This window comes from Lates calcarifer, linkage group LG7_2 (genome assembly GCF_001640805.2).
Source record: "Lates calcarifer isolate ASB-BC8 linkage group LG7_2, TLL_Latcal_v3, whole genome shotgun sequence".
Lineage (NCBI taxonomy): Eukaryota > Metazoa > Chordata > Actinopteri > Centropomidae > Lates > Lates calcarifer.
Genome location: NC_066854.1, coordinates 6,774,414 through 6,790,750, shown reverse-complemented (window position 1 = coordinate 6,790,750; position 16,337 = coordinate 6,774,414). Strand labels below are relative to the sequence as shown.

General features: G+C 44.7%; 1 protein-coding gene across 1 annotated transcript in view; it reads left to right on the top strand.

The window, feature by feature from the left end:
- LOC108872950 (kinesin heavy chain-like) overlaps nucleotides 1-16,337 on the top strand; it is a 46,566-nt gene that overhangs the window by 13,243 nt on the left and 16,986 nt on the right. Inside the window, exons 2-4 of the mRNA XM_051066121.1 lie at nucleotides 2,591-2,662; nucleotides 2,753-2,857; nucleotides 14,866-14,937. Coding sequence (XP_050922078.1) covers nucleotides 2,591-2,662; nucleotides 2,753-2,857; nucleotides 14,866-14,937 — 249 coding nt within the window. The remainder of the gene's footprint in view (nucleotides 1-2,590; nucleotides 2,663-2,752; nucleotides 2,858-14,865; nucleotides 14,938-16,337) is intronic.

Below are 16,337 nucleotides of genomic sequence, written 5' to 3'. Positions count from 1 at the left end.
CTTTATGATGAAATATTCCTGTTCCCTCTCTGTTGCTTCAACCCGCTCCATACAACACTCTGGTGTCACGGCGCTGACAGGTGTTTGTTCAACTTAGTCAAACTCTGCTTTTCGTTTGCGCCCCCTAGTGTTTCATCTTTACATTGCTATCAGTAAGGTTAGGTAGGATATGGGTTTAATTCATTTTATTGACCCTGAAAGCGAATATCTTTAGTAAAAATCCTTGAACAATAATGTGGCGCTATCATGGCTCTAACGGTGATCCTGCCGGAGTTTCCTGTGGTTTCAGGTGGATTAAGAATGATTTTACGCTCCCCGGCCGCTCTGACAAATGTTACACGTGTTTATTAGGGTATTTACGGTCAGAAATCCTGTTGTGTGTGTGGGAGGGGACTCGAGGAAATCCGAGCATGCGCTGTATTGGCTGTCATTTGGAACGGATCGATAGTCAATCTGACAGTTGTTGTTTTCATGATGAATTCATGATGAATAAAGGTTAAAAATGGGGGGTCCGCTGTCATCCGCCATGTTTGTTTAGTCTAAAGTCACCTCCACACAATAAGATGTTTTTGCAGACTCAAATACACAATGTCCAATTAATCAATGTGATTTTATGGCAAATTTAAGGAGGCACGCAGAATCACATTCTTTATTTTCACTGTTTTACAGCAGGGAGTATTATGGACTTAATAAAAACAGATGTATGTACAAAAAATAAAATGACAGATCCCGTCTAAACCCGACTTCAGCTCCATTTGGACTGGATCTTTTTTAGAGGAGGTCGGCTAGTTTAACAATACCTGGCCCACCCACCCATACCTGCAGTAATCACAGCATATACATTCATTCACATATTTTTATTCTAAGTATGCAGAATCAGCTGCGATCATCTCCTGTCTGCAGTGAACCCATGGGCGTACAGACAGCTGTCACTGGATCACTGTGATACTGAAGAAAAGTTAAAAACAAGTTCCAAAAGCAAGTTCTGCACAAACACAAGTGTCTTTTTTCTGACTTCTTAGCAGAGTTATGGAGGTTACATTACAGAAGACCACAGTGAAGATTTAAGTCCCCACCTCCTCCCGTACAGTTAATCCCGTCCAAATGGGGCTTTAGTCTCTGCATTAAACAAAGACATGAAGAGTACACTGGTAACAAGAGGATGAGGAGCTCATCTTTAGTTCTGGTCAGGAAAGTCTGCGCTCATCTGAGAAGAAGAGAAAAGGACAGGTTGTTAGGTACAAAGACACAAAGTAAAGTGACTCCAGCTCTAATGTAAATCCAGAGTATTGTTCTAAGAATGAAGGGGATCTTTCTGCATGAATTTTATGTTAACAAGTGAATTTCATGCAACAGACACGTAAAGAAATACAATACATGACCGAGGCGCTTTAGATTTGTCCTAAATTCATTCTGCATGCATGTAAAAATATTTTCTCTACTGCTGTTTGTATTTCAAGCTTTAATAAGTGTCAAAAATAAAACAAACACTTGTGTTGGAGGAGGGAGAGCCACAGCTGTTAGTGTAGTAAAGTATAGTTGAGTTAAACTGCAGCAGTTTAGCAGGGGAACAGATTGAAGCGGCGTCTACCTGAACGTCAAACTCTCCAAATCCAATCAGATTGCTGGTCTGGAGGCCGAGCAGGAAGAGAAATACAAAAAAACAAAACAAAAGACAGACGGCGAGATTTACAGCTGAGAAGACAGAGATCAGACTGAGCAGGAAAAACAAATGACTGCTGCTTCAGGAACTCTGAACACAGTCAACTCTACAGTTTGAGTATGAAGAGGCAGAGAGGATGCGGTTTCCAGTTTTCTGTGCGTTCCTCAAGACGTTGCTCACTGAAAGTTAAATAATGAAAACATGAGCGGTTCTGTTAACAACCACCAAGTAACAGAAAAGTAGTATCGATACGCCTCCACCGACCAGTCCTGCTGCAGTTAATAAGACTGTGAATTCTTGAATTGTGGCCGTAAATGTGTTTGGTGCTGTCACGGTGACCTTTGGCCTTTTGACCACCTGCATGTAATCAGTTCATCTTTGAGTCCAACTGAATATTTGTATTAAATTTGTATTAAAATTCCCTCGAGGCCTTACTGAGATATCGTGCTCAAAGTAAAGGGACGGCTGCCCGTTAATTGAATTTTGCCGGCACGAGTGAGAAACAGCTTCCCATAAACACAGCTCAGTCTCAGAAGATTTACAATGACCCAACAAATGGAGGATTTGGGAGAAATCCGAGTGTGAAAACTGTGGATGGTTCTGTCAGCGAGCCGTGCAGAGTTTAAAGCAGCAGTGTTGGATCCAGGTGAAGGTGATGGCTCCCTCTCTGCTGCTCTCACTGAACCTGAGCAGGAAGCACAGCCTTCTCCCTCTCCTCTCCTACTGATGAAGCCCATGATGGAGCTGCGACACAGGGCAGAGGTTTATGGTCAAATCTCACACTCACCACTGTGTCTGCTGCAGGAGAACCAGAGTGGCACTCACCCGTTGTTCCAGATGGAGAGGAGGTGTCGTTTAATCCTTCAATCCTCAGCCTGTCTTCCACACTTACTAACCATCATTATCACTTTCTTCTTGTTCTTTCAGGCCAAAGAGCTGCAGACTCTTCACAACCTCCGCAAACTCTTCGTTCTGGACCTCACCACACGGGTTAAGAAGGTACATCACCTTCCTCTGCTTGCTTGGTTCTGTTAAGCATCATCTCTCTGAAAATGCCAGTTTAACACTGAACCTGTGCTCTGTTGTTAGAGTGCAGAGATGGACTGTGAGGAAGGGCTTGGCAACATCGCCCAGAAACAGAAGATCTCATTCCTGGAGAATAACTTGGAGCAGCTCACAAAAGTCCACAAGCAGGTAAAGTACCTAACATATACTATATACAGCATATGTAACATTAATACAAAATAAGCTGACGTTCTGTGAAGGAGACTAGTATTTTTCTTTTTTCTGCAGCCAGTGATGGAAGAAGTCAAAATAGCAATACAGTAAAATAAAAAATACACCTACTTCAATGAAAGCATTCTCTGCATAATTTACTATAAGCATCAAAAGTTTCAATGGAAATACTCAGGTAGGTACCTCAAAATTGTTCTTAAGTACAATTTGTTAAATTGTTCTTATTTTTACCCTCTCAAAGTCACCTTATCTGAGAAGCCATGTCTGGGCATTAACATCCTGACAAGTTTTATTCCTAGCTTCACCAAACTTTGTAAGATCACTGTGTTGTCTCTCTGCCCTGTGTGCCTGTCACTTGCAGTGTGGCTGCTTTCTTTGCAGGTACTGGAGGTGAGCATGGTCATGAGCACCTGAGCTCATCAGCACCCTCTGGTGGACACAGACCCTGTATGTCAGTGCTCCTTCTGAAACCCTCTCAGAGCTGTTCAGACTCTCCCTCTTCTCCCTGAGACACACCCACTGGCTTTGGTTGTGTTTCTCCTCAGCAGTAGCTTGACTCAGTGGCTTGAAGAGTTTCTGTGATTCAAACCCGCCCCCTGAACTCTGCACTGCCCAACTTGGTACAACCCAAGTCCCCCTCTCCCTCCTCTCCCTCCTCCACCTCATCTCATCGCAGCGCCAGTTGGAAAAACTGGAACAGAAACTTTAGTTCAAATCTAATGCTGTGATGTTTTTAGCTCTTGAGTCACCTTATCTGAGAAGCCATGTCTGGGCATTAACATCCTGACAACCTAGCTTCACCAAACTTTGTAAGATCAGGCTCAGCCTGTGGTTCTGTGAGACACACTGCTTTTTTGCAGGTACTGGAGGTGAGCATGGTCATGAGCACCTGAGCTTCAGCGCCCTCTGGTGGACACAGACCCTGTATGTCAGTGCTCCTTCTGAAACCCTCTCAGAGCTGAGTTCAGACTCTCCCTCTTCTCCCTGAGACACACCCACTGGCTTTGGTTTGTGTTTCTCCCTCAGCAGTAGCTTGACTCAGTGGCTTGAAGAGTTTCTGTGACTTCAAACCCCGCCCCTGAACTCTGCACTGCCCAACTTGGTACAACCCAAGTCTCCCTCTCCCTCCTCTCCTCCTCCACCTCATCCAGCAATCCAGTTGGAAAAACTAAGGATTGATATTGTGCAGGTACAAAGAGATGGTCAGGCAGTACAAACCTTTAACGGTTATTATATCTGCAAAATGACTGAATATCAGCTGCTGGTAATTAAAGAATGGCTGTGGATCTAATTCTTTTGTTGAGGCAACTAGTCCAGATTTATAAAACAGAATTTCATTGCTGATTTGAACCAAAATACAGTACATGAATCTGGCTTGAAGCCTAAACCCCACCAGTAAGACTGGAGTCTGAGAAATGACGCTCCAAAATACAGACTGAGAACCTCTTGACCTTTGTGACCCAGGGGCTTGATGAGGAGCAGCCCTTTAAACAGGCTGTTGGTTCAGATCCAAACATCTGACGTCCACAGATGTTTCAATCCAAGAGAGTGGTTGCTGCACTGTCTCAGATTTAGTTTGTTCTTTGTCTATACGGTGTTTGATTCCCTGAAATAAGGCTTTTAAAAGCTTTGCAGGTACTGCAGGTGAGCATGGCAGAGGGCCATCAGCACCTGAGCTCATCAGCGCCCTCTGGTGGACACAGACCCTGTATGTCAGTGCTCCTTCTGAAACCCTCTCAGAGCTGAGTTCAGACTCTCCCTCTTCTCCCTGAGACACACCCACTGGCTTTGGTTTGTGTTTCTCCTCAGCAGTAGCTTGACTCAGTGGCTTGAAGAGTTTCTGTGATTTCAAACCCCGCCCCCTGAACTCTGCACTGCCCAACTTGGTACAACCCAAGTCCCCTCTCCCTCCTCTCCCTCCTCTCCCTCCTCCACCTCACCAAGCAATTGAGTTGGAAAAACTAAGGATTGATATTGTGCAGGTACAAAGAGATGGTCAGGCAGTACAAACCTTTAATGGTTCAGTCATGTTGAGAACATGTTTGTCTTCCATCTTATCAGTTTTGGTGAAACTTTAGTTCAAATCTAATGCTGTGATATGTTTTTAGCTCTTGATATTTTTTATTTTTACCCTCTCCAAGTCACCTTATCTGAGAAGCCATGTCTGGCATTAACATCCTGACAAGTTTTATTCCTAGCTTCACCAAACTTTGTAAGATCGCTGTGTTGTCTCTCTGCCCTGTGTGCCTGTCACTTGCAGTGTGGCTGCTTTCTTTGCAGATACTGGAGGTGAGCATGGTCATGAGCACCTGAGCTCATCAGCGCCCTCTGGTGGACACAGACCCTGTATGTCAGTGCTCCTTCTGAAACCCTCTCAGAGCTGAAGTTCAGACTCTCCCTCTTCTCCCTGAGACACACCCACTGGCTTTGCTTTGTGTTTCTCCCTCAGCAGTAGCTTGACTCAGTGGCTTGAAGAGTTTCTGTGACTTCAAACCCCGCCCCCTGAACTCTGCACTGCCCAACTTGGTACAACCCAAGTCCCTCTCCCTCCTCTCCCTCTCCCTCCACCTCATCCAGCAATCCAGTTGGAAAAAACTAAGGATTGATATTGTGCAGGTACAAAGAGATGGTCAGGCAGTACAAACCTTTAACGGTTATTATATCTGCAAAATGACTGAATATCAGCTGCTGGTAATTAAAGAATGGCTGTGGATCTAATTCTTTTGTTGAGGCAACTAGTCCAGATTTATAAAACAGAATTTCAATTGCTGATTTGAACCAAAATACAGTACATGAAATCTGGCTTGAAGCCTAAACCCCACCAGTAAGACTGGAGTCTGAGAAATGATGCTCCAAAATACAGACTGAGAACCTCTTGACCTTTGTGACCCAGGGGCTTGATGAGGAGCAGCCCTTTAAACAGGCTGTTGGTTCAGATCCAAACATCTGACGTCCACAGATGTTTCAGTCCAAGAGAGTGGTTGCTGCACTGTCTCAGATTTAGTTTGTTCTTTGTCTATACGGTGTTTGATTCCCTGAAATAAGGCTTTTAAAAGCTTTGCAGGTACTGCAGGTGAGCATGGCAGAGGGCCATCAGCACCTGAGCTCATCAGCGCCCTCTGGTGGACACAGACCCTGTATGTCAGTGCTCCTTCTGAAACCCTCTCAGAGCTGAGTTCAGACTCTCCCTCTTCTCCCTGAGACACACCCACTGGCTTTGGTTTGTGTTTCTCCCTCAGCAGTAGCTTGACTCAGTGGCTTGAAGAGTTTCTGTGACTTCAAACCCGCCCCCTGAACTCTGCACTGCCCAACTTGGTACAACCCAAGTCCCCTCTCCCTCCTCTCCCTCCTCTCCCTCCTCCACCTCACCAGCAATTGAGTTGGAAAAACTAAGGATTGATATTGTGCAGGTACAAAGAGATGGTCAGGCAGTACAAACCTTTAATGGTTCAGTCATGTTGAGAACATGTTTGTCTTCATCTTATCAGTTTTGGTGAAACTTTAGTTCAAATCTAATGCTGTGATATGTTTTTAGCTCTTGATATTTTTTATTTTTACCCTCTCAAAGTCACCTTATCTGAGAAGCCATGTCTGGGCATTAACATCCTGACAAGTTTTATTCCTAGCTTCACCAAACTTTGTAAGATCGCTGTGTTGTCTCTCTGCCCTGTGTGCCTGTCACTTGCAGTGTGGCTGCTTTCTTTGCAGATACTGGAGGTGAGCATGGTCATGAGCACCTGAGCTCATCAGCACCCTCTGGTGGACACAGACCCTGTATGTCAGTGCTCCTTCTGAAACCCTCTCAGAGCTGAGTTCAGACTCTCCCTCTTCTCCCTGAGACACACCCACTGGCTTTGGTTTGTGTTTCTCCTCAGCAGTAGCTTGACTCAGTGGCTTGAAGAGTTTCTGTGACTTCAAACCCCGCCCCTGAACTCTGCACTGCCCAACTTGGTACAACCCAAGTCCCCTCTCTCCTCTCCCTCCTCTCCCTCCTCCACCTCATCCAGCAATCCAGTTGGAAAAACTAAGGATTGATATTGTGCAGGTACAAAGAGATGGTCAGGCAGTACAAACCTTTAACGGTTATTATATCTGCAAAATGACTGAATATCAGCTGCTGGTAATTAAAGAATGGCTGTGGATCTAATTCTTTTGTTGAGGCAACTAGTCCAGATTTATAAAACAGAATTTCATTGCTGATTTGAACCAAAATACAGTACATGAATCTGGCTTGAAGCCTAAACCCCACCAGTAAGACTGGAGTCTGAGAAATGACGCTCCAAAATACAGACTGAGAACCTCTTGACCTTTGTGACCCAGGGGCTTGATGAGGAGCAGCCCTTTAAACAGGCTGTTGGTTCAGATCCAAACATCTGACGTCACAGATGTTCAATCCAAGAGAGTGGTTGCTGCACTGTCTCAGATTTAGTTTGTTCTTTGTCTATACGGTGTTTGATTCCCTGAAATAAGGCTTTTAAAAGCTTGCAGATACTGCAGGTGAGCATGGCAGAGGGCCATCAGCACCTGAGCTCATCAGCGCCCTCTGGTGGACACAGACCCTGTATGTCAGTGCTCCTTCTGAAACCCTCTCAGAGCTGAGTTCAGACATCTCCCTCTTCTCCCTGAGACACACCCACTGGCTTTGGTTTGTGTTTCTCCCTCAGCAGTAGCTTGACTCAGTGGCTTGAAGAGTTCTGTGATTTCAAACCCCGCCCCCTGAACTCTGCACTGCCCAACTTGGTACAACCCAAGTCCCTCTCCCTCCTCTCCCTCCTCTCGCCTTCTCCACCTCACCAAGCAATTGAGTTGGAAAAACTAAGGATTGATATCGTGCAGGTACAAAGAGATGGTCAGGCAGTACAAACCTTTAATGGTCAGTCATGTTTGAGTCTTGTTTGTCTTCCATCTTATCAGTTTTGGTGAAACTTTAGTTCAAATCTAATGCTGTGATATGTTTTTAGCTCTTGATATTTTTTATTTTTACCCTCTCAAAGTCACCTTATCTGAGAAGCCATGTCTGGGCATTAACATCCTGATAAGTTTTATTCCTAGCTTCACCAAACTTTGTAAGATCGCTGTGTTGTCTCTCTGCCCTGTGTGCCTGTCACTTGCAGTGTGGCTGCTTTCTTTGCAGGTACTGGAGGTGAGCATGGTCATGAGCACCTGAGCTCATCAGCACCCTCTGGTGGACACAGACCCTGTATGTCAGTGCTCCTTCTGAAACCCTCTCAGAGCTGAGTTCAGACTCTCCCTCTTCTCCCTGAGACACACCCACTGGCTTGGTTTGTGTTTCTGGATCAAACAACACCACACAAACACTTCTTCCCTCATGGCCTCAGCTACACTGCTGATTTTACTGATTACACGTCACTGTTAGTTTAAGTTTTCCTCATTGTTTTAAATAGAATCATTTGTTAATTGGTTTTGTTGTGTGCAACTGTGCAGCCTTGTTGTGAAGAGTAGAATTAGCGCCCTCTGGTGGACACAGGCCCTGTAAGTCAGTGCTCCTTCTGAAACCCTCTCAGAGCTGAGTTCAGACTCTCCCTCTTTTCCCTGAGACAGTGATAATAGTACTAGGTCTTAATGTCCAAACATGACTTCTCAGATAAGGTGTTTGTCAGGTTATAAAAACAGAATAATATCAAAGGCTGAAAACATGAAAACGTGGGCTGTGTACAGGCCTTGTTTTCTGGACCTGTTCATGTCAATGTCTGAACAAAATCAGAGATGGTGCTGCAGCAACCTTTTCTGATCTGATATGGAATGACCCCTCTGAAGTTCTTGGGTTTGAGTTGTGGCGGATTTTGATGAAGTCCAGGACCCTCTGTAAACTCCCAAAGGCTCCAGGAAATAAGTGTGAAGGGTCTGATGAGATAGCTGAACCTTTTAGGTTCTGAGGATGTGGATTTGACTCAGTTGTGGGTCGTACAAGCAGAGATTTTTTGAATCAAAGTCTGACAAAAGCCTCTGATCAACACGTCGCCTTATAGCTCACACCGACACTGAAGTTCAGAGTTATCGGTTCCTCTGGTTTTGAGGTCTTGGGTCAGAGGCTGCAGAGTTTTGATGCCCAGCACTCAAAGTAAACACTGAAAGGCTCAAAGAAATGTGTCTCAGCTGTCTGACAAGATGGCGCAGACTGGTAGAACACTGGACTCGTGTTCAAGAGTCGTGAGTTCAATTCTTGCTTGAGGCAGTGAGTTTTTGAAGGCTGGTGTGCAGATCACAGAGTGAAATGCTTGAAAAAAGAAGCTCAGGTGTCTCACCACATAGGTCAGTGGTTAAGGAGATGGACTGGTTCTCAAGAGTTGGTGAGTTCAATTCTTGCTTGCGTCAAAGAGTTTTTTGAAGACTGGTGTGCAAAAGAAAGGCTGAAATGCTTAAAGAAAGAGTCCTCCACTGTCTGACAAGATGGCGCAAACTGGTAGAACACTGACTCATGTTCAAGAGTCGTGAGTTCAATTCTTGGTTGAGGCAGTGAGTTTTTGAAGGCTGGTGTGCAGATCACAGAGTGAAATGCTTGAAAAAAGGAGTTCAGGTGTCTCACCACATAGGTCAGTGGTTAAGGAGATGGACTGGGTCTCAAGAGTCATGAGTTCAATTCTTGGTTGAGGCAGTGAGTTTTTGAAGGCTGGTGTGCAGATCACAGAGTGAAATGCTTGAAAAAAGAAGCTCAGGTGTCTCACCCTGTAGGTCAGTGGTTAAGGAGATGGACTGGGAATCAAGAGTTGGTGAGTTCAATTCTTGATTGAGACAAAGAGTTTTTCACTTTCAACTGCCAAAATGAAGAAGCCAAATGCGCCACGAGCATTAGTCACATCAGATCCTCAGTGGTGCAGTGGATTTGTCTGCAGGCAAGAGGTTGTGATTGAGAACCAAGAGGTTGCAGGTTCAAGTCTTGGTTGAGACAAAGAGTTTTTCACTTTCAACAGCCAAAATGAAGATGTCAAATACGCCCGGAGCTCTGTTCATATCAGATGCACGGTGGTGCAGTGGGTTCGTCAGCGGCCGGATGGTCGACTGGTCTGGGAGAGGCCGGTTCGAATCCCCTTCACTGCCAGCGTCTGGGTTAGGGGGTAGCAGGAGAGGATAATTTAGTTCGGGGGGGGGAGGTAGCTGGGGGGGAGGGGCTAGATCAGGTGGGGGGGGCTAGGTAGGAGGAGCTAGAGGGGGGTGGGGCTAGGTAGGAGGAGCTAGAGGGGGGTGGGGCTAGGTAGGAGGAGTCAGAGGGGTGGGGCAGGTAGGAGGAGCTAGAGTAGGTAGGAGGAGTCAGGGGGAGGGGCAGGTAGGAGGAGCTAGAGTAGGTAGGAGGAGTCAGGGGGAGGGGCAGGTAGGAGGAGCTAGAGTAGGTAGGAGGAGTCAGGGGGAGGGCAGGTAGGAGGAGCCAGAGTAGGTAGGAGGAGTCAGGGGAGGGGCAGGTAGGAGGAGCCAGAGTAGGTAGGAGAGTCAGGGGGAGGGCAGGTAGGAGGAGCCAGAGGAGGTAGGAGGAGTCAGGGGGAGGGGCAGGTAGGAGGAGCCAGAGGGGGGTGGGGCAGGAGGAAGGGAGGGAGTGACTTATTGGTTTTATAGGACATGCTTGTGCATACGAGGTGCTTTTGAAACTTTTTAGCCAGCAAGAACTGGAGCACATGGAACAAACATTTGGTAACTCTTACTTAAAATATCCACACATTTATCACATTTTCTGCATTTTTATTGTTGTTAGTGCAGTTTTACACTGTTAACTATTAACTTTAGCATTAGCTTTAACTTTAGCATTAGCTTTAACTTTAACATTAGCTTTAACTTTAACATTAGCTTTAACTTTAACTTTAGCATTAGCTTTAACTTTAACATTAACATTAGCATTAGCTTTAACATTAGCTTTAACTTTAACATTAACATTAGCTTTAACTTTAGCATTAGCTTTAACATTAGCTTTAACTTTAACATTAGCATTAGCTTTAACGTTAGCATTAACATTAGCATTACAATGCTACAGCAGAACTAGCAGCAACAAAAGGTGCAGAGATACACTTGTGAATGGATGCAACAAAGGTTAAATAACAAGGTCCAAACAAACAGCAGCGCAGACACGAGTGTATCTCCTCACCTCCCGTTTCTGGAAAACACAGAGAAGAAACAGATGTAGTTAGGTTAGGCTATGATTCTAGCAGGAGTTGAAATCTGCAAGGATTCTAGCATTAGTCAAAATCTGCAAAGTAAGCCAACAAAAGACTCACGTTTACACTTAAATTGAAAGATAACCATTTAATAACTGCACCGACAACAGTAAAAACGCAGAAAATGTGATAAATGCGTGGATATTTTAAGCGAGAGTTACCAAATGTTTGTACCACGTGCAGCAGTTCTCGGTGGCTCCGTCTGCGCGCGCCGGGTGTCAAAGAGGAAGTCGCTGTTTCCGGCGCGCCTTATATAGACGAGAGCGTGGGGGGAGGGGGGCAGTGCACTGGGGAGAGGAGGGGGGCGGCTGGACCTCACTCTGTGCAGGTCTCACGGGAATCGAATCCCGTTTCTGACACGTGTGTGATTCCCCCAAACAAAATGTCCCGTGAATAAATCACTATAAGATCGATGTTTTATTGTGTGAACTGCTGCGGACAACATATAAATCCACAGACGTTTGCAGAACAGTCAGTTTGTTTTATATTTGTGTTGCATTTAACACTTTGTCACGTATTTCTCTTGATTCAAACGACACTCGGAGGTTGTCGCTCAAATCTGACAAAGTGTCTGACTGGACTGTACCAAGTCAAGTAGAGAACAGAGGGGGGGTTTCAGGTGATCTCCACCTTAGTTTGTGTTGAGCTGCCGAAGGCTCTGTGTTTCTTGTAATACTCTGACTGACTTCATCCCCACTTTAAAGTCTTTGACCGTTTCATGAACACACCACGCTTGCTCATGGTTTGAATTGTTGGGTCTCCTTATAAATATTATAATATAAAGAGCACGGTGTAAACCTGCTCTGTGTGTACAGCGCCTCGACATGACGTCTGTTATGATTTGACGCTGTATAAATAAATATTGACTTGACATCATCAGAGAAATCAGAAGAAAGCTGCAGCTGTTTTCAATTAAAAATGATTGCTATGAGTTTATGGGCCAACTTTTCTTTGAGCGTCTCCACAGCCTGAAAGTTAAAAAATAAAATAAAAGAACCCCCACCCCTCTTCCCTCTTCCCCCTCCCGTGCAACCCCCACCCCGCACCCCCGCACCCCTAACCCTAACCCTAACCACAATCTCAGTTTATATAACGCCAGATCACAACAAAAGTTATGTGAGGGTTGGAATGATTAAATCAGATTCAGTTGTGATGGTCAGAATGTTTTATTTGAATGAAAACGTGCTGAGAAACGATCTTTATGATGAAATATTCCTGTTCCCTCTCTGTTGCTTCAACCCGCTCCATACAACACTCTGGTGTCACGGCGCTGACAGGTGTTTGTTCAACTTAGTCAAACTCTGCTTTTCGTTTGCGCCCCCTAGTGTTTCATCTTTACATTGCTATCAGTAAGGTTAGGTAGGATATGGGTTTAATTCATTTTATTGACCCTGAAAGCGAATATCTTTAGTAAAAATCCTTGAACAATAATGTGGCGCTATGATGGCTCTAACGGTGATCCTGCCGGAGTTTCCTGTGGTTTCAGGTGGATTAAGAATGATTTTACGCTCCCCGGCCGCTCTGACAAATGTTACACGTGTTTATTAGGGTATTTACGGTCAGAAATCCTGTTGTGTGTGTGGGAGGAGACTCGAGGAAATCCGAGCATGCGCTGTATTGGCTGTCATTTGGAACGGATCGATAGTCAATCTGACACGTTGTTGTTTTCATGATGAATTCATGATGAATAAAGTTTAAAAATGGGGGGGTCCGCTGTCATCCGCCATGTTTGTTTAGTCTAAAGTCACCTCCACACAATAAGATGTTTTTGCAGACTCAAATACACAATGTCCAATTAATCAATGTGATTTTATGGCAAATTTAAGGAGGCACGCAGAATCATATTCTTTATTTTCACTGTTTTACAGCAGGGAGTATTATGGACTTAATAAAAACAGATGTATGTACAAAAATAAAGTGACAGATCCCGTCTAAACCCGACTTCAGCTCCATGTGGACTGGATCTTTTTTAGAGGAGGTGGGCTAGTTTAACAATACCTGGCCCACCCACCCATACCTGCAGTAATCACAGCATATACATTTATTCACATATTTTTATTCTAAGTATGCAGAATTAGCTGCGATCATCTCCTGTCTGCAGTGAACCCATGGGCGTACAGACAGCTGTCACTGGATCACTGTGATACTGAAGAAAAGTTAAAAACAAGTTCCAAAAGCAAGTTCTGCACAAACACAAGTGTCTTTTTTCTGACTTCTTAGCAGAGTTATGGAGGTTACATTACAGAAGACCACAGTGAAGATTTAATTCTCCACCTCCTCCCGTACAGTTAATCCCGTCCAAATGGGGCTTTAGTCTCTGCATTAACAAAGACATGAAGAGTACACTGGTAACAAGAGGATGAGGGAGCTCATCTTTAGTTCTGGTCAGGAAAGTCTGCGCTCATCTGAGAAGAAGAGAAAAGACAGGTTGTTAGGTACAAAGACACAAAGTAAAGTGACTCCAGCTCTAATGTAAATCCAGAGTATTGTTTCTAAGAATGAAGGGGATCTTTCTGCATGAATTTTATGTTAACAAGTGAATTTCATGCAACAGACACGTAAAGAAATACAATACATGACCGAGGCGCTTTAGATTTGTCCTAAATTCATTCTGCATGCATGTCAAATATTTTCTCTACTGCTGTTTGTATTTCAAGCTTTAATAAGTGTCAAAAATAAAACAAACACTTGTGTTGGAGGAGGGAGAGCCACAGCTGTTAGTGTAGTAAAGTATAGTTGAGTTAAACTGCAGCGGTTTAGCAGGGGAACAGATTGAAGCGGCGTCTACCTGAACGTCAAACTCTCCAAATCCAATCAGATTGGCTGGTCTGGAGGCCGAGCAGGAAGAGAAATACAAAAAAACAAAACAAAAGACAGACGGCGACATTTACAGCTGAGAAGACAGAGATCAGACTGAGCAGGAAAAACAAATGACTGCTGCTTCAGGAACTCTGAACACAGTCAACTCTACAGTTTGAGTATGAAGAGGCAGAGAGGATGCGGTTTCCAGTTTTCTGTGCGTTCCTCAAGACGTTGCTCACTCAAAGTTAAATAATGAAAACATGAGCGGTTCTGTTAACAACCACCAAGTAACAGAAAAGTATCAATCGTAGTATCGATACGCCTCACCGACCAGTCCTGCTGCAGTTAATAAGACTGTGAATTCTTGAAATTGGTGGCCGTAAATGTGTTTGGTGCTGTCACGGTGACCTTTGGCCTTTTGACCACCTGCATGTAATCAGTTCATCTTTGAGTCCAACTGAATATTTGTATTAAATTTGTATTAAAATTCCCTCGAGGCCTTACTGAGATATCGTGCTCAAAGTAAAAGGGACGGCTGCCCATTTAATTGAATTTTGCCGGCACGAGTGAGAAACAGCTTCCCCATAAACACAGCTCAGTCTCAGAAGATTTACAATGACCCAACAAATGGAGGATTTGGGAGAAATCCGAGTGGTGAAAACTGGTGGATGGTTCTGTCAGCGAGCCGTGCAGAGTTTAAAGCAGCAGTGTTGGATCCAGGTGAAGGTGATGGCTCCCTCTCTGCTGCTCTCACTGAACCTGGAGCAGGAAGCACAGCCTTCATCCCTCTCCTCTCCTACTGATGAAGCCCATGATGGAGCTGCGACACAGGGCAGAGGTTTATGGTCAAATCTCACACTCACCACTGTGTCTGCTGCAGGAGAACCAGAGTGGCACTCACCGTTGTTCCAGATGGAGAGGAGGTGTCGTTTAATCCTTCAATCCTCAGCCTGTCTTCCACACTTACTAACCATCATTATCACTTTCTTCTTGTTCTTTCAGGCCAAAGAGCTGCAGACTCTTCACAACCTCCGCAAACTCTTCGTTCTGGACCTCACCACACGGGTTAAGAAGGTACATCACCTTCCTCTGCTTGCTTGGTTCTGTTAAGCATCATCTCTCTGAAAATGCCAGTTTAACACTGAACTGTGCTCTGACTATTGTTGTTAGAGTGCAGAGATGGACTGTGAGGAAGGGCTTGGCAACATCGCCCAGAAACAGAAGATCTCATTCCTGGAGAATAACTTGGCAGCTCACAAAAGTCCACAAAGCAGGTAAAGTACCTAACATATACTATATACAGCATATGTAACATTAATACAAAATAAGCTGACGTTCTGTGAAGGAGACTAGTATTTTTCTTTTTCTCAGCCAGTGATGGAAGAAGTCAAAATAGCAATACAGTAAAATAAAATACACCTACTTCAATGAAAGCATTCTCTGCATAATTTACTATAAGCATCAAAAGTTTCAATGGAAACAGGTAGGTACCTCAAAATTGTTCTTAAGTACAATTTGTTAAATTGTTCTTATTTTTACCCTCTCAAAGTCACCTTATCTGAGAAGCCATGTCTGGGCATTAACATCCTGACAGTTTTATTCCTAGCTTCACCAAACTTTGTAAGATCTGTGTTGTCTCTCTGCCCTGTGTGCCTGTCACTTGCAGTGTGGCTGCTTTCTTTGCAGGTACTGGAGGTGAGCATGGTCATGAGCACCTGAGCTCATCAGCGCCCTCTGGTGGACACAGACCCTGTATGTCAGTGCTCCTTTCTGAAACCCTCTCAGAGCTGAGTTCAGACTCTCCCTCTTCTCCCTGAGACACACCCACTGGCTTTGGTTTGTGTTTCTCCCTCAGCAGTAGCTTGACTCAGTGGCTTGAAGAGTTTCTGTGACTTCAAACCCCGCCCCCTGAACTCTGCACTGCCCAACTTGGTACAACCCAAGTCCCCTCTCCCTCCTCTCCCTCTCTCCACCCTCACCAGCAATTGAGTTGGAAAAACTAAGGATTGATATTGTGCAGGTACAAAGAGATGGTCAGGCAGTACAAACCTTTAATGTTCAGTCATGTTGAGAACATGTTTGTCTTCCATCTTATCAGTTTGGTGAAACTTTAGTTCAAATCTAATGCTGTGATATGTTAGCTCTTGATATTTTTATTTTTACCCTCTCAAAGTCACCTTATCTGAGAAGCCATGTCTGGGCATTAACATCCTGACAAGTTTTATTCCTAGCTTCACCAACTTTGTAAGATCGCTGTGTTGTCTCTCTGCCCTGTGTGCCTGTCACTTGCAGTGTGGCTGCTTTCTTTGCAGGTACGGAGGTGAGCATGGTCATGAGCACCTGAGCTCATCAGCGCCTCTGGTGGACACAGACCCTGTAATGTCAGTGCTCCTTCTGAAACCCTCTCAGAGCTGAAGTTCAGACTCTCCCTCTTCTCCCTGAGACACACCCACTGGCTTTGCTTTGTGTTTCTC